At 48.3% G+C, this 21,910-nt stretch overlaps 1 protein-coding gene across 2 annotated transcripts; it reads right to left on the bottom strand.

Moving 5' to 3' along the window:
- Positions 1-1,938: 1,938 nt before the first annotated feature.
- GATA6 (GATA binding protein 6) lies at positions 1,939-20,527 on the bottom strand. 2 transcript variants are annotated; one of them, XM_086609228.1, is made up of 6 exons: positions 19,621-20,527; positions 15,897-16,063; positions 12,448-12,573; positions 10,921-11,008; positions 10,721-10,842; positions 1,939-2,106 (listed from the first exon to the last, which is right to left on the bottom strand). In XM_086609228.1, the coding sequence occupies exons 1-6, from the start codon at positions 20,525-20,527 to the stop codon at positions 1,939-1,941; spliced, it is 1,578 nt and encodes a 525-aa protein (XP_086465354.1). The 2 variants fall into 2 exon arrangements, with proteins under 2 accessions (XP_086465354.1, XP_086465355.1); XM_086609229.1 differs by having other exon boundaries at positions 10,721-10,827.
- Positions 20,528-21,910: the final 1,383 nt, after the last annotated feature.

Here is a 21,910-nt window from a genome sequence, read left to right as displayed (position 1 = left end):
TCTTTTCAGCATCAGTGCCTTCGGTTTTTGCTGCCCTTCAGCTTTGGCCACCAGAGGATGCCGGCAGGCATGCGATGGCTCTGCCTCCCAGTTGGCTTTACCCAGTTACATCTGCCGTGGGTGACAGGCAGATATTTGCACACACGGGGGACCTAGGTGAGACCCTTTAGCTATGGTGTGAAGGCCAAGCAAAACCATGACAGTCCTCACAAGGCATGGGATCAGTTCCCCAGACTTTCATCAGAAAAACCTCCCACGTGCCCATGAAGGGCTTGTGTTGGTAGGAGCAGGGCCCTAGTTTTACGTATCGTCAGAAGGCGTAGTGAGAGGAACTGCAGGAAAGCCGGACTTAGCTAGACAGAGCAGGCACTTCAGCTGGAGACCTTCCTTGCAGCCATCAGACACGCCGCCCATATCAGGTATATTTTCATAGCTTTTAATGTAGCTTGACAATTGCGTTGGAGACAAAGAAGGTGGCACAGTGTACAGGAAAAAAAAAAAAACATATCCCAAAATGACACCCTTTTATTTGTAAAGCTCTGATGGAACAACTTTCCAAATGACATCCCACTTAAAAACCAATGGAAACCAACCTAACTATGTGACAGTCACACTATACAGATTGCATCCTACACTTTCAAGATGCCTAAATATCTTATGGAGTATTTACATATGTATCAGTTAGGTAGTAAAGTTTCATTGCGATTTGTTTCTTTCCAGCACATACTTATTCAATGAAAAAAAAAAAAACTGGGATGCATTTTCATTTTTGTACAACACTTCTGAGCAAATGGCTAGGGCAATTTTCCTGAGAGAAGGCTTGTTCTTTGAAACTCTTGCTTTAACAGCTGGAAATATAGAAAGTGGATGGGGTTTTGTTGCACTAAAAAGCCTAAGGATGCCTAGTTAAGTTTTTCTTTTAAATTATTTACGTACCATTAAGTTAAAATGTTTACATTCATTCATTCGTATAAAAACCGTTGTTAAATCTTATGCAAATGATTTAACACTGATTGCTGCAACGCAAATTGCACTTCTTTAAAAAAATTATTGTATATATGGAAGAAAAATATCTGATTGCTACCCTGTTTACAAATTTCGACTGACTCTATGCAGTTCAGCCAGAAAACACGAACTTTCAGAAATCTCAGTCACAGTGTACTTTAGAAGTCATATCGTAGTCTTGCAGAGTGAGTAAATATTTTAAACCAAAAAAAACCAAACCCCAAAATCTCCTTAACCAGCTGGACCTTGTGAGACTTGTACCAAACGTTGTGATTTCTTCCAGGGGCATAGCTGGGCTCTGAAGAACAGAGCAAGGCACGCTGAAGATGGAGGACACGGGAGGAGAGGACCCACAGGGAGAAGACATCAAATGTTCGGTGTGAGACGTCTGTGGTGACTCAAGCAGTATGCACTTCTGAAGCTCATTAAAAAGTATCCTGCTATCTCTGGTAATTAAAGCCTTTGCTACTCCCTCCCCGATACTGATGACTTCCACCAAATTCTTGGGAGAGAAGGTGATGAGAGAGTAAAAACAACTATACGATCAGAAAGGCAGCGCTTCTGGGTAAGCCGAGAATGTATTTCTGGAATCTATCAATAGGTCTAGGTTTATATCTTCTTTTTTTTATCTTTTTCTTTTCTTTTTTTTCTTTTTTTTTTCTTTTTTTTGAGAGTGTAAGGGTGCATTAGCTATCCCCTGGTGGGCATTTCCTTTCCCTATATTTTTCTTGCATAGATGAGGAACTGGATGCTTCGGCAGAGCCTCTTTCAGAGGCTGAAAAATACCTCTGCCACCAAGGCACGGAAACAATCTCATAGGAATGGTCTTTGCCAGCACTCTCGCTGCCTCCGTGACCGCTCTGCAGAAGAAACCGTGGACAGACGTCTAGGGGCTGCTGCGCAGCGCCGGGATCCAGCTTCTCTCATGCTGGGTCATGCCAGAGCCAGGGCACACCAGGGATCCTGTCTTACAGATGCTGTCACTTCGGCCGTGGAGGTCAGGCTGACTCCTGTGTAGAGCCCGTCTTGACCTGAATACTTAAGGTTGCTGCTTTCGGAACTGGTGCTCTCTCCTGTGCCAGACATCACCGACGAGCTCGCCTGGAGTGAGGGGAAGAACAAAGAGAGATTTCATTGAGCAGGCGGGCTTTGCACACACCGGAGTGTGAGTGGGAGCGTGGCAGGCTCGGGGTACAGCTGCTATCCCAGGATTTCTGTGGAAAGCCATAGTTTGTTCTCCACTTGCCACCGTGCCTCAAACTCCTGAAGCTGAAAAAAATGTCTCAGGGTCAGCCTGCTCATTCAGCCCTGCTGATGGGATTGATATCTGTGTTTGGAGATCAGCACCTGGCTATCTTCACAGCAAGGTGGAGAAGAAAGTGCATGATGTGCAGAAAAACCTGGGAATCAGACCATGATGAAGAAGGTAACGTGCATGTGTCCCACTGCCCCCTATTGAAGCGTCACAGATGCCAACACCAAAAATGTGATCCAGGAGTGATGGCACCTATAGTTTTGCTTCCCCAGTGAGAGAAGCTCAATACATCCCAATTCTCCAGCAGCAGATGCAGAGCGCCTCCTGGAAATCAGCCTGCTTTGGATCCCTCAGACCTTGAAATGCCTAAAATCATCCCTCGCTCTTCAAAACACTAGCCACAACCACTTCATCCCTGTAAGACTGTCCACTAAAGGAGACACTCCTTTCATCTCAAGTGGGGAAACACTATGCCTTTGAACCAGGAGCCTTTTTGTTCCGCCACTTACACGCACAAGACAACACGCAGGGGAGCCCCGGTAGGCACAGAGTTGAAGCTCTGAACTGCACTGGAACCAGTCCATTTATTTTCACAGAGAAAAGGAGAGTTACAAAGACAAAGACACAATCATTTTTTCCATGAGGCTGAGCAGATCCACTAAAGAGGAAAAATTCGCAGTGCCAGACAGAGAAGGGGCAACGCTTTCACCTGATAAAGGAAATGTTTCAAAGCTGACTTCATGCAAAATTAACTCTTGGATATGTCAACTTTAAAACTTTAATTTACTCCTTAATGGATAGTCTTCAGACGAGATTCCTTAAAAAGAAAAAAAAAAAAGACTATCCCAAACTGTGACTGCAGAAGCTTCCTGCCTGCTGTTTAAGTGAAAAGTATACATATTTAATCATTTTACAAGAGTAGAGCTCTTGGCTCTCCTGGAGCCGTGCCAAGCCAGCAGTCCTGACAAAGGCAAAGCAGGGCTTCACTTATTCAAAGGCAATCTCCAAACGGTGCTGTGCAGGGTTCTTGTTGCTGTGCTTAACTCAGGGAAAACCTCACCTTCTGGAAGGGATACTCATTGCCAGCAGTCACATTTGTCTAAAATATATTGAAATGCTCCAATATTTTCTTTATCTTTTATTACAAGGTTTGATCGTCACTATTCTCCCATGCAGTCATCAACCAGGACGCTGCTCCACCAGTCACTATCCAGAAATACAGAGAGGGAATGAACAACTGCTTGCCCCCCAGAACAGTCAAAATATCTCTAATCCTAAGAAATATGTTTGAATGCTCTCTCAAATACACAACTGTCATTGAGCGACAATGAATCTCCATATCCTCTTTCCCTGTGACTGTGCTCCGGGAATCCAATGAGGCAGGTTTCATGCTAACCTTTCTGTCAGGTTTTGGTCTTGCATCAGCCTAGTTTTTATAAAAAGGGTTTTTTTTATTTCTAATACATCAAATAGACTTCTGCTGCACAAAAGGTGTAATTTTCAACAGCTCGAGTCTCCCCGCAGTGGAAGAAGGGTTTAAATTGAAGTTGAGTAGTGTTTGCTCAACCTGACCTAAAAATACTAGGAGCTGTTTTGAAAGGTTCCCGTTTGCCCATATTTGCCGCTTTTGTTCCGGTAGGCAAATATCTTATCACTACCTGTTTTTTCCAGACTTGGAAAGTGTAATTCACCCTTTTCCTGATTCAGCCCTACAAAGGTGGGGCACAGGGACCTGCCATTTCCATGTGGAGTTATCAGCTACCCCTCCCTCGGGCACCCCAGAAGGGAGGACACGGAGGCACGTCCTGTTTGAAGACTGCCCATCCCTGCCTGACCAAGGCCGGATCCTGGCTCCATTGAGCCAGGGGCAGGCAGGACCTGGGCAGGACCGCCAGGCCTGGAAACCCCACCCCGGTAATGTCATGACAAATTCAGGCAGCTCGGGCAGCTCCCAAAGTGAGACACGGAAAACAAACTTTAGCTCATGAAAAGGACGCAGCTGAATCACAGCTCTGCTCCCAAACCTGCCTACCTCTGCTCTTACTTTTCCAGCTTTGAGGATGAAAGGTGACAGAAGCCACAGTTAGTTATTAGAGGACATTCATCAGCTGGAATAAATAAGCTGAACAATGCTGCTGAAGTCAACTAGCTCTTCTAATTCACACCAGCTGGCTCCATCAATAAAAAGGTAATGGATTTATTTTTATTGCTGAAATCTGATAATAGGATAGATAATCAACTAAAGCTCTGCTTCCTGAGGAAAAAATGAAGCAAGCCCGTGGGGAAGAGCTTGCCTCCCAAACAAACAGAGGAAGGCTGTGTTTGTATCTGCAAAGGTTCTTTTTACCCAAACCAGCAGGAGCTGGTCATAGGGCAGCCCCCAGGCAGGTTGTCTGGATCAGAGGTGGCCTTTCTGTAGAGGACCTGCCCACTATGCTCACAGGGAGACCTCTGCCAGAGCCACGGAGGGACTTAGACACCTACATTGTACCCAAACCTGTCGTCAGCAGCCTCGAGCCGAATTCAACCCTACTAAAGCTGTCCCAGATCAAAACCAGGCTGCTCAGCCTCTGCCAGCTAGCACTTGAGGAACAGCACAGGCATCTCTGGCTGAAGGACTCCTGCTTTCTTCCACCCCCTCTTTCCTGCGCCATCTGCCCACCACGGAGAGCTGGGAGAAGGGAGGGACATCCCCCCCCAGCCTCCCCCCACGCCTCCGCAGCTGAGAGGCAAAAGCTCTGGGCAAGGAGTTGTGGTAACAGCTGGAGGGGGTGGCAAGTGGCCTTGGCGTAGACCTTTGCTCTATCAGATAGACCTTTGCTTCACAGGTTGAAAGCGCTCCACAAATTTTGGACATTACACTAGGTCTGTAGTCAGCTGAGTCTGAGCTGACACTCTCTTCCTCTTCGGTTAGCATAGTTTAGTTTCACAGCACTTAAATGATAACTGTAGTCAGCTGAAACACACTTGCAAAATTTTCTTTTGCATGTAAAGTGCTGTGGCAAATTGCGATGGAGTCTTTAATTTTCCAGCTTTAGCCACCGTGCGATAACTGCCATCCCCACCAAGAGGACTTTCTCCCAGTACTGTCACTCCCTGGTTTCTGAAGAGAAAAACCTCAGCACTGCAAAACCACAGCTTTTTTTTTCTGAGTTAGTGAGCCGCTTAGTATGCAAGGTTGTCATTTCTTGCTAGTCCAATTGATCCTTTTGTTTATACTACAGATGTGTAAGTTTACATATCTTCTAATCTCTCCTTTGTATTATAACAACATAAATCTGCAGTTAATACTTCATTAATTTCCTAAGGGAGGCAACTTCCAGTGCAGCTTGGGAAAGCTGATGACCCCTCTGCTGTTGAGGGCTGTACGAGTAATTGGCTTTATTGCTTTGGCAATAAAACAAACCCAAGCAAAATGTATGTGTCCATGTGCATATAGATGTTTTGGGTAGAACCAAAAAGACACGTTTTCCTTGGTTTTCTGTGCTGAAACAAAAAAGCTGGATTGCCTTATTCTGTTTGATACAAAATTAAATGCTCTCTTTTGGATACATGTACACGAAGCAAAGAAAATGAATGACTGATTTCATGGAACTGAGTGGGGAGAAGAAAGCAGCATCCTGTTTTGTCCAGGAGTGAGGACTAATGCAGAAGGGGTAGGAGACCAAGAGAAGATTTAAATCAGAGTATCAGATCTTCCAGCACAATGCCCTGACTACCAGACTATTTCATATTTTAGGTTGCCATGTTCCTCATGCCTCCTGTTGATCTTATTCCACCTGGTTTAGATAAATATTTACTCATAGCAGGACTGAGGCACCGTGTTCCCATTTTCCAGGTGAAAGTCCTAACAACCATGCTGGTGAGTCTTTCTCATGGAAACCCTATCCTGACAGCTAGAAAATTATTCTATACTAACAGAAATCTTATCATGTGACAGTCTGAAGGCCCCTTGGCCATTCAACTTTTCAATGCCCAGGTGATTAGGAGATTTTTTTAAAGAGGTTGAATATCTGAGTGCATCCACACTCTGGGAAATAGTGTACAGAGGCTGATTCCTTGTCACCTGCATGAAAGTCCTACCAACCTTCTGCCTAAAAAGAGGCGAAGAACACCACCTCTAACCATCACACGAACCTTCTTCTGAAAGTAAAAGAAAGCAAATCCAGGAGAAGCTATTCAGTTAATTCAGCCCAGGTTGTCAGGCATTTTGAGGACAGTTAGAACCGCGTTTTCCTACTAGCTCATCACCTACCAAGGCCATTTCAGTCAGCTGTCCCACTTTCCAGTCTACGATACTGAAGGGCCATTCCTGAACCACTTCTCAAGGTAAACATCCAAGGGAAGTAAACACTTGTTTTACCTGCAAGACAACTGTCCTAAGTTATTCCATGATGTGTGATTACGGTCCTTCTGAGAAAGCTCCAAAGTGAAGGCAAAGGGCGCAGTACCATATTCTGAAAGAAGAGCTCCCCTGTTGCTGCTGAGCCTTTACTGACATCAGCCCTGGCTCATGGAGCCTCCATGTCCTGCCATAAAAAGCAGCTTTTACAGCAGTTTTCATACTGCCTTTTATCCTAATAAGGGAATAAAGTCCTTCTGGTAATCACACCATTTGGAGCCCCTGCACAGAAACGGATGGCTGTGCACTACAGACTGTGCCCTTCGTTTAGTAAATTATTCTGCGTAACTTTTCTCTGTACAGTTCCAGCAGCATCAAAGGCAGAGCAGGTATAGATGCAGATGCAGATGCAGGCTGTCTGAAACCTTCAAATCTTCTTTTTATGGGGATGTAAGGCAACTTCATATATCATGCAGCTGGACCTTTTCCATATTAGTAACACAGGATGCCCAGTACTTATACTGCTTAGGAAAACAGAAATAGGTCTAAATCCTAGATCCAGATGTGAATTTGGCAAATAGGCCCTTTACAATAGGACAACAAAATATCTCCAGTCCAAACACTTCTACATTTTGGGATGTTTGACATCAACTTTGCACCCACAGCAATTCATTAATCACATCTTTTAAATGTTTAATGTTTAGCTAGAACATAAAATCAACATTTAAGATTCTTGGTAATTTGTCTCAAAATTGGCATCATATAAGACCCCTTTCATGAAACAGATAGTCTCAAAGACATTTCGAAGAGTAATTGCTGCCCTTCTCTTTTTCTGCCCTACCCTCTTTATTTTACTTAAAAGAGATAAAGAAAGGTAGAGCAAAAAGTGAGTATTACTGACACAAATTAATTCTGCTGAATTTCATTTCCATTAGATTTCTACATAACTGGGAGCTCTTTTGGCAGCCTCCCATAAAAGGCATAATAAATTGCTTTTGTACCAGTAGAGGAATTCATTTTCTCTGTTTCATTTAGCAACAACATTGCTGTGAATTTCAGACAACAGTTTCTAAAACGTCATCAGATTTCTCTGCCTAATGTCAATTTGGCATTTTTCCTTTTTTCACAGAATAAGGGCCGGAGAAGTAAAAACAGAGCAAAACAAAAACAAGTTGCCATGCTGGTTGTGTAACGCACAGGGAACGAGCCAGGTTCGCTCTTCCAGCAGGTGCCCGTGTTTCGGCAACGTCACAGTGCCACTGGCAGGAATCAATGCTGCCCTCATTAAAGCGACCAAACATTACAGAGCCTGGATTCATCCGAGGGTTTTTACCCTCCTGACATGGCCTGGAGAAGTTTATTCTCCTTGCGCAAAGCCATTGCCTGTTCTAAGAATAAATACAGACCTTCAGGCTATCGATGGGTCAACTCAAATGGAAAAAGAAAAAATAATCAAGGAATGCAAAAATCTAGTAGAATATCTTTGCTTCAGCATGTGATCTGATTACAGGCTGCCTCACACTAAAATGTGTGTCCCTCACTCCCAGCAACTTCAATGGCCTTTATGAGTGCTCAGCCCCTCCCATGGGATTTAGGCCCATATGAAATTATTTCACTTCTTTCACAGCTAGTGATCATGTTCCCAAATGATGTCTGGGGCAACGGGAGCCAATCTGAACAGCTACCACTTTCTGCTTTCAACCTCCAGTCTCCCCCATGCTCCTCTCCTTGAATTGCTGATGCTTGAGCAAAGCCGGGAGCCCAAGGGAAGGAAGTGGCCATGTCCATGACATGTCCTGACAACTGCTCCCCTGCAAATCATAGAATCATAGGATGGTTTGAGTTGGAAGGGACCTCAAAGATCATCAAGTTCCAACCCCCCTGCCATAGGCAGGGACACCCTCCACTACACCAGGTTGCTCAAAGCCTCATCCAACCTGCCAAATCTCATCCTTATTTATGTGCACATGGGGCAGGGTGGGGCAGGGGTGAGAGATCACTAGTCCTTCATGTAGGGTGGGCGGGAGTCAGGGGGATGCCCATATATCTGGCTGCTGCTGCAACCTCTCCGCTTCAGCCCATTTCACAGCCTCTCTCCATCACTTCCTTTCATTGAAATTTTTCACAAGAGTTAATTTGAAAGTGCTTTGCATGTGCAGGGCACTCAAACTGTGGTGGGCAAAAGGCTGTGCAGATGTTACTGTGCTGCCTGCTGGATCAAGGAGACAGATTTCCCCAGCCCTCGTGCAAGTGTCCTCTCTCAGCCTGATCTACTACGGAAAAATCAGGGAGAACTGAAGTTCTGACACTTGGGGATGCAATTAAGAGCAGCCTTAGGGTCCCTGGGAGTTGCTCTTGGTTGCTAACAGCTCTCAGTGAGCCTTTTGGCTCACAAACCAAGCCCCCACCCTGCTCTCGTCTGGTACCCACACATCTCCACCTGGCAAAATTATATTACAAATGGTACTATTAAAATTATAGCATAAAGATTATTAATAACAGGCTTCTGTTATGCTCTTCTAGGGAGAAGGACTACAGAAAGGAAGGCAGGCATAAGCGAGTCAAGAAGACAACAGCACAGGGGAAACAGGATCTCATCTATACGGCCTCTCCTTCCCTGAGCAGCACACAGCTGCGCTGCCCACAGCCTACGCCGCTGCCTCGGCCTCAGCTGGGATTGTGCTTCTAATTCTGTCCATTATAGAAACCTCACAACATTCACCAGGATCAGTAGTCCTGCTTAAGGCAATGTAAGGAAAACTTAAGGAAAATTTGGCTGCATTTCTTCTTTTGCAAATATTAGGTGAAAGCCTAAAACAGTGCACTGGGGGGAGCCTGAAACCCAGTAACAGTTCACTTCTTGGTTAGTGTTTCTCTTTTTTTGATGTGATCTGTTTATTTTATTGGACTGACAGGGCTTTCTCATGTCAAAGACAAGCCCTTTTAGTAATATCCTTGTCTGGCAGCATCGGAACCCAAAACCCAGTGCCTCTGAGACTGGGTGGCCCTGTCAGTCCACAAACAATTGCATTTGCTAAAAATGTTTTTTTTCCTCCCCTTTGTACAATGAAACTTTGTATGTCAGGAATTAAACTATTGACAGGAATTTGGACGTGGGAACACCGAGACATACTGAAAAATAGTTATTATAAACAAGGTGTTCTTTTTATTAATAAAGGAGTAGAGAAAGCTACATTAGGAAAGCTTTTCAATGAAATGATGTGGCAGATTAAAGGATACAGAAGGCCCAAGGAGTGAGTGTGGATACGGATATGTAGAGCCAAGGGTTTAGATATTAATCTACACTAAGCTTCGCAACTTCAGCAGTAGTCATCACACATGCTAACCAAGTGAAGGGAAGTTTGTGACAGTTTGAGTACACGATGTAAAATAAGGATCAAAACTAAAGCAGGGGATGATCAGCACTCCTCTGGTGCTCCTCTGGAGCTTGGTGCTGCCAGATGCTGAGCGTCTGGCCCCTGAAGAGCCCTCTGCGAGGAGAGGGCAGATCCCCGACGCACTGCAATCAGCAGGGCTCCCCAGCTGGATTTCAGCTGGGTCTGGATCGGGGTTTAAGTGCACATCTTAGTCTAAACCAAAAGCCTTTATGTTTCACTCCATGCAGCGGGATGACGTTTCGCTGGGTTTTACCACTCATTTGGGATAATGCGTGCAAATGCATAGATATATTAAACAGCTTTTGGAAAACGTGAGTCCAGCAGTGCCTTGAATTATAAATTCCGGTAATATCAGAAAACACAGGGTACATGCACAATTGTTCCTTAAAAGGATCAATTGGGCATGATTTATTGTCTTTGCTCCAAAAGAAAACCTTTGAAATAGAAGAATCTGAAGTTTCAAAACTTAATGTCTGAGGTTAAGTCATGGTTAACTTAATCATAAAAACTATACAGATCTTAATTAAGAGGTTTGTAAAGTACTTCAGCTTGTTCTGTTTACAGCTATATGTAATATCCTCCGAAAATCTTGTTCCAGTATCAGCTAACAAAACTGGAAAGTTTGTTTAGATTATTGTTCTGCTAGATAAGATAAAAGCTGTGATAACATTGCACAGTGATCAGTCTGCTTACAGATACGGACACTGGCTTACGACTTACCCCGGAGGCTGCAGTCTGTGCGCCAGGAGAAGCGGTTTTGCTACAGTCATCTGAGTTAGTAGAAGACGTGGATGTTGGAGTCATAGGAACTGTAGTAGTACTGTTACCTGAAAGATCAGGAATTGGTATTAAAAACAATTATTTTCCAGCCACGACAAAAAAACTCTCTCAGATCAACTGTCTTATCTTTTTATACTTACCAGAGCATGCCTTTGACTTATTTATGTTCTTAGGTTTTCGCTTCCTGGTCTGAATTCCTTCTTTTTTCATAGCAAGAGGTCGAGGAACCTGAAAAAATAAAATTTCCACACCTATCACAGAGTCCTTTATGTACTTCAATATCAAAAATCAAAATACACTACAAGATCAAATGGTGATGTTGAAAATGCCTGTATGGCAAGTCAAATTTTCCTGTGTCGTGGTACTGATTCAAAAAAACCTTTGTGTTTAATTTGGGCAAAGCAATGGGTTGTTTCAAGAGGAGTTTTAGCTGAATAAAGAAAGCAAGGAAACTTTTTCTTCATGTGAACTAAACAGTTTTTCCAACACCTTTGTCAATCCACAGAAAAACAGCGCACTTTTAAGGAAAAACAGCATCATTTGGCCATAGGTCATATGAAACTAAATCGGAGAGAGTATATCTGATCCCTGATTACTTATTCCAGTCAGTTAGGAATTATCTCCAGTGACCGATTCTGGAAAGCAAGAATGCATATGAGAGGAAAAAATACTGCTCTTCCTTGTGGACCAGCTACGCAAACCAGATCATCACTGGAGGTGTCTTAGGACAGAGGCTTTAGGCCATAATCAACTCAGTATTTATAAGCAGATCTGCCCATGATACTTTCTGCTTTATAGTATCCAAATTTATATTTATAGGGAAAATGTGCTCAAAAATCAGCTTTGTGCTCTGTGTCATCACAACAATAATCATTATACAGAAAATATTGACTTAAAATATATTTTAACTTAATGATAACACAAGTTTGGAGAAAGACAATTCAGGCATATGCTTACTATCATTATAATGTTTAAACCTGTGATATAATTTACTTTTTTCTTGAGGACTAGACCAAGTCCCAATCACTCCTAATGCCCTCACTCTTCAAACATTTATGCTTGATTGTAACTTAATCCACAGGGACATAACAGGCTCCAAGTCTCACCCAAAACATACTCCAGCATATATTCAGGATAGAACTATTTTCTTCCTCTATTATTGCCTAGTGAAGGCTGAAATTACATTTAAAGTTTTGCTTTCATAATTATGGCTTGAATTACATTCAAAATTTTACTGGCATAGCTATGTCTGTCCATGAAAAACTGTCTGGTTTAAAAACTGGTTTAAATCCTGGTGGCAAAAAGACCTCTGCCACTCATCCAAAGGTGGTTTCTTTGTACAAATCTGTCAGGAGAGTTACAATGGCAAACACATAACTTCTCAAACGCATGACTTGCTAAAATGGTATGGCCATTTTCATGTTGGTATAGCCATTTTCTAACCATTTTTTGGTTGTTTTATCTGTTTCATTCATCTTTCCTTAACTGCGCAGTCCAAACCATGAGCTGAGACCATCAGCATGAACAGAAATATTGCCCAGACTTGAGGAAGCCCAATGCCATCCCCTAAAGCCACCAGGAACCCGCCGGCTGGAGGATCACCCCTTCCCCAAAGGAGCATGAGAGCCGGTGGGGAATCGCCCTCGGCCGTTGAAGCGACCGCTTACCCCGTGGAGCTTCATGTAGAGGCCACAGGCGTTGCAGACGGGCTCACCCTCCGCATTCCTGCGCCACAGGGTGGTGGTCGTGGTGTGGCAGTTGGCACAGGACAAGCCCAGCCGCCGGGACGAGGGCTAGAGGCAAGCGCAGGCAAACACAGGCGTAAACAGGCAGGCAGGAGCAAATGATTTATGTCTTTACAGTTTATAAAAAGTCCTTTAACACGCAGTGGGGACAGTAGGAGCTTTTGTTATAGCATCTATTAGCAATATCCCAAAATTAAAACAAGATTATCCTGGTTTCAGAGACTGGAAAGCTGCCACGAAGAGGCACTGCAAATCTGCAACTCCAAGTAGTCACAGCAAAGGCAAAATTTGTGTTTTGGGAGTCGCTGACCCGGGGACCTCTGTTCAGACCACTGGGCGCTGGCTCGTTCTCCAGCAGGACAGCCAGGAAACATCTCCACTACAGCTCCATCCAGCTGAGGAGAAGGCACATCACTCCTGTGCCACCTCTCCAGGTGGTCCAATGCCCTCTCCCCTGTGCGGTGGGCAAAGAGGTAGCTCTGAAGTCGCCACCAATACTCCCGACTCATCGGAAAAAACAGCAGCTTTAATCACCTGCCCTCGGTGGCACCATGGCTGCAGAAAACAAACTTTCCTGGGTGCCGGAGGGTAACACGTACAACAGCGGCATCTTTGTGAAAACGTCTTTATCATCGCCCGTTTTATCCTTGCACGAAAACCAGCGTGCCTCGGGAACGTGTTTTACAGAGCAAAGCTTCCCCTCCGCCAGCAGAAAAGCTGGTGGGTGACAACAAGGTCCCCACTGCAAACAAGCCATTTATGACACTCTTCCGTGGAGTTTGGAGCCGAGATGAAGCAACCTTGTATCAGAAATAACCGTATAACCTGGAGCTTTATGGCTGCAGGCTGTATATCATCAGTGAAGGCAGTCCTCATAAACATGTGAAATGAAGGTGAATGGGTTATAAAAGTCCCTGTAACAAGTGATCTCTTTTACATTCATCAGAAGCAAAGAATTCCAGCTATATCATAAATCTAGTCTTTTTTCAAAGTATTGCATTGTCAAAAAAAAATATAAAAAAATCTGTGCCTAGCTCTGTGTCTGGCAGCCGAACAAGTTTACATGGAGAAGTCAGTTTTAGAGGATTGCATTAATCTTGTTCTGACTATAAAGCGCCCACAACCGAAATTACTAACTTAAGGGTACAATGCCCTTCCTCTTGAATCATTTACTGCTGGGCTGTTAGATGAAACTCGGTCACCTTTGATAGCGCAGAGCTGCCTACCGCTTGGGAAACCGATACAAGTATTTTGAGAATGAAGAATATTCCAGAGTAATGACCAAGTTTCTTGAATTTTATATGTTTGCGTTTCTTTAGCAGTAAGCTGTCGTCTTACAGCACAGCTCAGAAAGAACTCCAGATTAAATACGAATTTTGTAACTTTGAATCAGTAATCCATTATTAATTGCATAGCAAAAAAAAAACCACCAAAAACCAGTCAAACGTAATCTAGGCTGAAGTACATACATATACTTTTTAATCTTAAAAATTCAGATCTCATGAAAAAAGAACTTTTGACCTTGTTATTAAATACGTATGCACACAGCGTCCAAATTGTGCTCCTCAATTTTTTTTTACATGGATTGGGTAAAAAAAAAGCTGGTCTTAACACATATACTTCATTTTCTTTCTTTGCGAGTGAAATGCTGTCAGATGTTTCACTCTGTTAAATCTTTCTTTCGTATGCCGTCTGGTATAAATCTTCATATATTTTATTCCAATATCTTTTGCTCATTCCGGTATCTAAACAAACGGGACGGGGGGGGGGGTTGACATGTTTTGAAGCTAAAATGACTTTTCTGCTGCAGGAATTTTATCAGAAACTTGGGGGCAATCTAAACATGTTTAGCATTTTCAAAACATTTTCCCTTCTCACCTACGTATTTCCAACTGTATGAACACACAGTCATGGTTGATTTATAGTTATGGCCAAGGTACTGGGTAGGGATTGTTACGCAGAACTATTTGAGAGTTATTTTGCTGAGGTGTCAGGCTGAGATCAGGCTGCAGTCTGACTCAGTTTTAGTCTCCTTGCCCCTACCCTGCCTTCAAAAAAAAAAAAAAGAAAGGAAACAGAAATACTAGAGCAGGGTATCAGCTACTTGAAGCCTGCATTGGGCCAGGGTGTCACGGCCAGTCGAGCTCTGACACTTCAGACAGGCGGCAGATTTGGCCCGTCTGCTGCGTTTGTCCCCGGTAACGAGATAACACCTTGTGCCATGAAATTTAGTGGATGGCCAGCTAGAAAAAATGGGCACCCAGCGGTAATTAACCTCTGGTTTAAAGTTAAATTAAATCTTCAGCTTAAAGAAAGGTCTTTAAGCAGAGGTGGGGTTGGTTGGTGAGCGCTTACTGTCTGCTCTGATCATCGCATGTGTGGTTTTTGGTTCCCCCCTGCCGTAAGGGCATTCAATTCAAACGGTTGTGAAATAAAGAACGGGATGTGCTAGGAAAACAGGCACGCAGCGAAGCAGCTGGCGTGATTGAAAGGGGCTTGAAAAGTTGATGGGTTTGATAGACTGTCTCCATACACAAGGGTCCAAACATCAGCTTGGATTATACGGACGTGATTTATTGTGGCTCGTTCAGCAACAGCCATTACTGAAGAGCGTATTCTTTCTCTCTGCTGACCTCCACCCAGATTTGCTAAACATAATGTGCAGTTCCCACTTGTTAAATTTTCTCCTTGCCTATTCAGTGCCAGCCTGAGTTATAAACAGGGGTTCTGGTTTGTACTATTTATTTATCCCCCTCTAGTTTAGGAGTATATTTTTAGAAAAATTGCCGCTCTTTTCTTAGGAGTAAAAAACAAAGGCTATTATCATTGTTTAAACAATTGGTTTTCTTTGAATTATATACAAAACTTGCTTACATTCCCAAGAATCGAGCTCTCAGCAAACAAAGCAGGTCTGGAGAAATTCCTAGCCCTCTGAACAAACACTTTCTAACCTTGATTTTTATTATTTTTATCTGGTGGAAACATTCGACATCAACAGCACAAATTTCTTCCAAGTCACCAATGCCCCCTCACCAAGGAGGTCCATCATCTCAAAAAAAAACAGGCTGGCCTGTGCCCGCTGTGCGGCTCGCCCAGGGCGGAGGCTGATTTCACCAGCAAGGGGCCCAGAGGTGGGCCCGAAGCAGCACCCAAAGGGCTACCAGCCCTGTCGCCTGCACCGTGACCACTTTGGCCCGCAAACCTGGTCAGGAGCCCCACTTTTGGTTCTGCGGCCGAGGGGATCACCAGGCTAAGGTGGTCCGAGGGCACTGCTCCTTCCTCGCCCCACTTTCCCCCTTGCTAGCCCTGACTGGGGGTCCCTCGGGGCGCAGCTCCTCTCCCCCCACCTCCTCCCCTCTATCCCCTCTCACCACTCTCTTCTGGGGCTTGATGAGGGGCCGGCTGAGGCCGTTCATTTTGGTGTAAAGCCCGCAGGCGTTGCACAGGTAGTTGCCGGTGCCGTCCCTCCTCCACAGCGGGGTCTGGATGGAGCCGCAGTTGACGCACTCCCGGCTCTCGGACAGGTCTTCCAGCAGCTCTGCGGGGGTAGAAGCAGAGGGGAGAGGCGGTGGGACACGGCCGCTGGCGGGCGCGAAGCACCGCGCAGCGCTGCCCCGGCCCCGCCGCGCCGGGAGACCGGCGCCGGGCGAGCAAGCAACCGGCCGCTCTTCAGCCCTCGGAAAAGCAATTCTCCGGCAGTGATCCCGGCCATGCGGTAATATTTTTTTTTATTTAATCCTCCTTTTTTTAAAAAAAAAAAAAAAGTAATGGCAAGAGACTCGCTGCCGGCCTCGGTGCAACTTTTGTTTTACAAACCGGAGCGGAGCCGGTGCTCGCCGGGACGGGCTGCGGAGCACCGGCCAGACGGAGCGGCGAGCCCCGGCAGCCCTGCACTCAGGTCAGGATTTGGCCCTTCGGAAATCTGGCTGGAGCGGCGCGGGATCCGCTCGAGGGGAGAAACCCCCGTCGTGGTGCCTACCGGGCGGAGAAGGGGGTGCACTTGACTTTTTAGGAGGGGCAGGGGGAGTTAGGGGTCTGCCAAAATAGCCCACTTTCAAAGCCCACTCTGGGAGCCGGACCGCAGGGACGGGATATAAGAAGCGGTGGTTTCCCCAAATATTGCCCCGGATCGAGGCTGGACAAGGAGGTTTTACCCCGATTCTCATTTTAAAACGCCTCGCGACTAGTAAAAATTGCAAATTTACAGCCAGCGTTCGGGACTTTGACGCGCCAAGTCAGCGACGACTTCGCCTCGGCTGTTTGGTCAAATTCGAGCTGGTTGGTGGGAAACGGAGGAAATGGAAAAGTATGCAGTGTTCTGCCTCCTGCCCCCGTAGCTACAGAACACTGCGAGGAAAAGGGTCTAAATACACAGAAAAAAAATGGAGAGAACCGGCCTATGAAAGAAAACACCTTCACCCCTACGAATCCTTATATTCTTGTTCTGACTCACCGCTCCATATTTCGGGGAAAAAAAAATGTAATTATGGATTTTACGTATACCGTGCCACGTTGTGCAGAAATAATAAAAAGGAGGCATTTGGATTTCTGCAGCAGCTTTCGAGTTGAGCCTGCGGAAGTCTCTTTGAGGCTCCTAGCTTCGCCATTTGATTTCTTTGCTCCCTCCATCGCCTCCGCTACCTGTCTTAATTCATCACGGGCTTATTCTTTTACGTTTCGCTTAGCAGCTTTGCGCTGTAAAGCGAAAGAGCTTGTAAACGTCAGGCAGCTTTGGAGAGAGAGAGAGGGCTGCGGGGACACGGCGGGCATCGAGCTAAGAAACGGCCTTTTGGCCCACACCCATCCAAATCCATTTCTCTCCTCCCTTCGTTTGCAAATTATTAGGAGCTAAATAGGAGCGGGCACACGGCAGAGTCCAGAGAGCGCAGTTCAATTTACGTTGTCAGCTTATGGCTCTTAGCACATCGCTAAGATTTATTAATCTTTGCACTAAAAGCGCCATTGAAGACCATAATCAGGAAAATGCTTAAGGCTTCAAGGACGCTGAAGTTAAACAGTTATCTGTCTCAGCTATTTGCTTTATAACGTTATCTTCGTGCCTGCGGAAAGAAATTCCGTCGTTACAACATTTCTCGGGCGTTTTAAAATATTTTTTCCCCTTAGCGTTTGAGAAATATGCTTAACTCCAAGGAAAGCAAATAAAGTTGTCATTTTAGATGTGGTTTCGGTAACTACGAAGAACGTTAAGAAAGCTGTATCGAACTGTCTCATACGTAGCTGTAAAAATATATTGCGGCTACACTTTTCCTGCTCGCTGACGCGATTATTTGGGACGGGATCACGCGTGGCTTCGGCTTTGCTGTCGCATTTTGTCTCGCAGGAGCCGAACCCTGGCGTGGCCCAGGAGCGCCGGGCCGCTTCGCCCCACGTTACAACGCGATGCGGCTTCCCCGGCGCCCGTCCTCCCCGGCGCCCGTCCTCCCCTTCGCTAACCCCCGTCCCTCCGCTTCCCAGCACCGGGGGGCACCGTCCAGGGAAACGCCCGGACGGCGCCCCAGGGCCGCGGCTGCCCCCGGCCCCCGCCGCCCGCTCTGCCGGCGCTGCCCGCACCTTTCCCGCCGGGCCGGGCGGGGCTCAGAGGCCCCGCGGGGAGCGAGCGGGAGCGGCTCCACAGACGCACGGGCGGGCGAAACCCCCGGGAGAGGGAGAAGCTGCCGTGGCCCTCCTCGGTTGGCTTGGCACTCCCGCCCCAGCCTCCTCCAGCGCCCCGCTCCTTCCCTCCTCTGCCCCTTCTCCCCCACCCCTCTCCTCTTCCTTTCTCCAACCTCACCTCTCTCCCGAAAAAAAAGCAGAATTTTTTTCCTCCATCGTCTAGTTTTACACTGCAACTTTCGGAAACTGAGTTAAAAACCTCAAGTTTGGTGCCGCCCTGAGACGCGGCTTCTCGGCTTCGCTCTGCCCTTCTCCTGCCACTTCTACAAGGAGTCTTCTTCCCTCTGTCACGAAAGTAGACACCGAGTGGGAGCCTTAAAATGCCTAAATCTACCGGCTACCACCGAAAGGCAGGAGAAGCACCGTGTACACCCCTACAGAAAACTGAAAAGCCATCGAGTAATTTTCTGCAGCACTGCACTGAAAGAGAAAACCACAGTGTATATATGAAATATACCTACCTAGCGGGTAGTTTATGATTAAAGCGAATGATGATCAAATGTGTGCGCGCGCGTGTGTATACATACATATATACGCATAAATATCCATAAATATATAAAAATATACATATACATACACACATGCCCACACACCTCTCTATTCATCTGTATTTCTATATACATATATATATTCTAAAGCTGAAGAGACGGCAATAATCGTTAATCTTTCCACATCTGCCTACATCATCGCAGCTCAGCCTCCACTTCTACAGTTAATTTAATGACACTGAGAATTTCCTAACCTAAAAAAAAAAAAAAAAAAAAAGGACGGGGCACCTCGGAAGCGAAAGTAAAATCCCATCAAGAGGTGCCTTATTTTAACAGTAGTTTATAAACGGGGTTTCTCGTTCATGTCAGAGGTTTTGCTTTGCTGCTTTTCTATTTTAGCTAAGCAGCGAAGTGGTTTGTAGTTGAAATAACCCGAAATGGGTTAAGTGAGCCCCTGCAATTTTCCTCCACGCTACAAGAAAGGTTAATTTGCAGTGAATTTGTCACCGTTTCGTGGCCAGTTAGTCGCATTTTGAGGAAGCAGAAATGTACGGAGTTGGGAAACTTAGAAGCGAGGCTTACATCGGGCGATTCGTTTTGGAAACGGCGGGTTTGCAACCCCGACTACCATACTACAAACAACGCCGCTTTTTTGGTTTTGCAGGTTCGCCCCCACTCCCACCCCAGCGCAAACGACGAGAGCTACCTCCATTCCACAAAAGCCACGGTCCTGGAACCGCGGTCCTGCCACCGGCACCGGAACTGCGCCGCGCCGCGCCGCCCAGCCAGCCAACCCCACACACCGGGGCAGCCCCGCCGCGGCCTCCCCGCGCCCCTCGGCACCCCTCGGAGACCCGGGCAGCGGGCTGCCCCGGCTCTCCCCGCCCCGCCCTGCCCTGCCCGGCCCCCCCGCGCCCCCGGCGGCCGGTCCTACCTGCGCTGGGTGCCCGGACGGGGATGGGGGCGGCCCGGCTCTGGAGGCAGTGCAGCATGGAGTTCTCGAAGGGCGCCGTGGGCCAGGCGGGGGTGAGCTGCGGACCCACGTAGGACGTGTAGGGCCCCGGGTAGGAGCCGTTGAGCGGCCGGGCCAGGGGGCTGTACTGGTCCCTGGCGCCCAGGCTGTTGCTGTAGGCGCCGGGCTCCCGGGAGGCCCCGTTGGCCACGGGCGGGCTGGGGGAGTAGGGGAAGCGGCCCGAGGGGTGGGAGCCGCCGCCGGTGCTGTACGAGGGGCTCTCCGCGGCCGGCTGGGACCAGACGGCGTGGCCGCCGCCCGGGTGGCTGGGCTGAGCCGCCCCGCTGCCCTGCAGGTAGGGCAGCGTGGGCAGCATGGAGCCCACGCGGGTCGTGGGCACGTAGACAGGCGAGCTGGGCGTGGAGTGCATGAAGCCGCCCGGAGATCCGTCGTAAGGCGTGGGGCCCTGGGCGGCTGAGATGGCCAGGGTCTGGTACATCTCCTCGGGCTGCTCGGCGCCGAGGGCGCTCAGCTTGGAGCCGCGGCTGGACCAGATCAGCTTGTTGGTTTGGTCTAAATCCGCGAAGAGCAGGATGTCCTCCCAGCTGGGCAGGCCGGAGGGGTGGGGAGCCCCGAAGTGCACGTAGGGGGCGAGCAGAGACCTGCCCTCGGCGGCGGGGGGCGGCGGCGGGACCGGCCGGTGGCTGCCGTCGGGGTCCGGCAGAGGAGTCTTGGAGGAGCCGCGCTCGCCCTGGGAGCTGCCGGAGGACGAGGAGGAGGGCGAAGGAGGAGACGGGCCCGGCTCTCTGGTCGCGAAGGGGCAGGAGGAACCGCCGGCGTCCGCAGCGCACCGCTTCACCCCGCACCAGCCGCCTTCAGCCACGGCCATCCAGGTCCCCTTCTAGCCGCTGGGTGTGGATGGGTAAGGGGGAGGAGGGGAGGAGGAGTAGGAGTGGAGGGGGGGTCCGCAGGGCAGGGCGGGGAAGGAGGACACAAAAGAGCAGGGAGAGGGGGGAAGAGAAATAATAACAAAGTTAGCAAACGGGACAGCCCGTCTCCCTCCCTTAATGAGATTCATCAGGGCTTATCTGGACCCTCCGAGCGCTTAATCAGTCATGTCGCCTCGGCGCTGTTGTCCCTCGCCCCGCCGGAATGGGATCAGGCAGCCCAGGTCAACATGGGCCGGGAGCCGCCGGCCGCGCAGCGCCCCGCGGAGCGCGGTCCCGCGGGGGCAGGGCTGCGGGCTCCGGCCCCGCTCCTCGCCCCGCGCCCGCCGGGCTGCTCCCCGCTCCCACCGCATCTCGGCCTGCGGGTTCGAGCATGAAGCGCGCCGGGGCGAAGGGGGCGGGAGGGCGTGGGGAGAGAAGGGGGCGAGGGCGGAAGAAGGGCATTTTTCCCGGTCTGTGTCAAAGCCCCTTCCTTGGCTGCTGCTGTTGTTGTTATTATTATGCTTATTTCAATGAATGAGTCATTTGACTCGGTTCCACCGAGAAAACAATTAGTAAGGCGATCCCTTTAAGGTTATTTCTCCGGGGCGCGATGTTAGCTATTCCGCGCATCGGCTCACTTGTTTGCTTATTTCCAGACCAAGGTCACGGAAAGGAGGAGGAGGGAAGGGCACCCGGGAGCCGAGAGATGCGCACGAGCCGGGCCCCGACGCGTGCGCGGCGGCGCCAGGGCCGGGACCGGGACCGGGGCCGGGGCCGGACCAGGCGGGCTGTGTCTGCAGCGGGGGCCGGGGCCCGCTGGCAGCCCTGGCTGGGGGCCTGCCCCAAGCCCGAGCACACCTTTGGGGGATGGCGCTCATCCCGCATCCCGCAGCCAATCGGGGCCCCCGCCGAGACCGGTGGCATTTCGGAGCCGCCAGCATGAGAGAGGCCGGACAGACAGACAGAGCGAGCCCTCGGTGCTCGGCCTCTGGGAGAAGAGGCAGAAAGCGAAAGGGGAGGCAGAGAAGTGACAGCGACAGAAGCGGGCGGCGAGGCTCTCCGCTCCCAGCCCACCTCGGGGCTCTCCAGATAACCACAGGCACACGAATACAGGACACACACGCACAGCCCCCTCGCAGATAGGCACCAAATACGTCTCTCCGTCCTGCGAGATAACTGGGAGATAAGGCTCCGGCAGATAAGGGCTCCAGGCACCGGCATCGGATGTTTGCCCACAAAGTCTCCCTCGGGCTCTCCCGGCCAGGCGCAGCCGCCGCCGCGCCGCTTTCCTGCCAGAGCGGCCGAGAGCAGACAGGCAGGAGCAGAAGAATGGGGAAAGAAAA

The sequence above is a fragment of the Tauraco erythrolophus genome, chromosome 3, assembly GCF_009769465.1.
Source record: "Tauraco erythrolophus isolate bTauEry1 chromosome 3, bTauEry1.pri, whole genome shotgun sequence".
NCBI lineage: Eukaryota > Metazoa > Chordata > Aves > Musophagiformes > Musophagidae > Tauraco > Tauraco erythrolophus.
The sequence above is the reverse complement of the archived record's forward strand: the minus strand, read 5'-3'. Positions and strand labels throughout refer to the sequence as shown.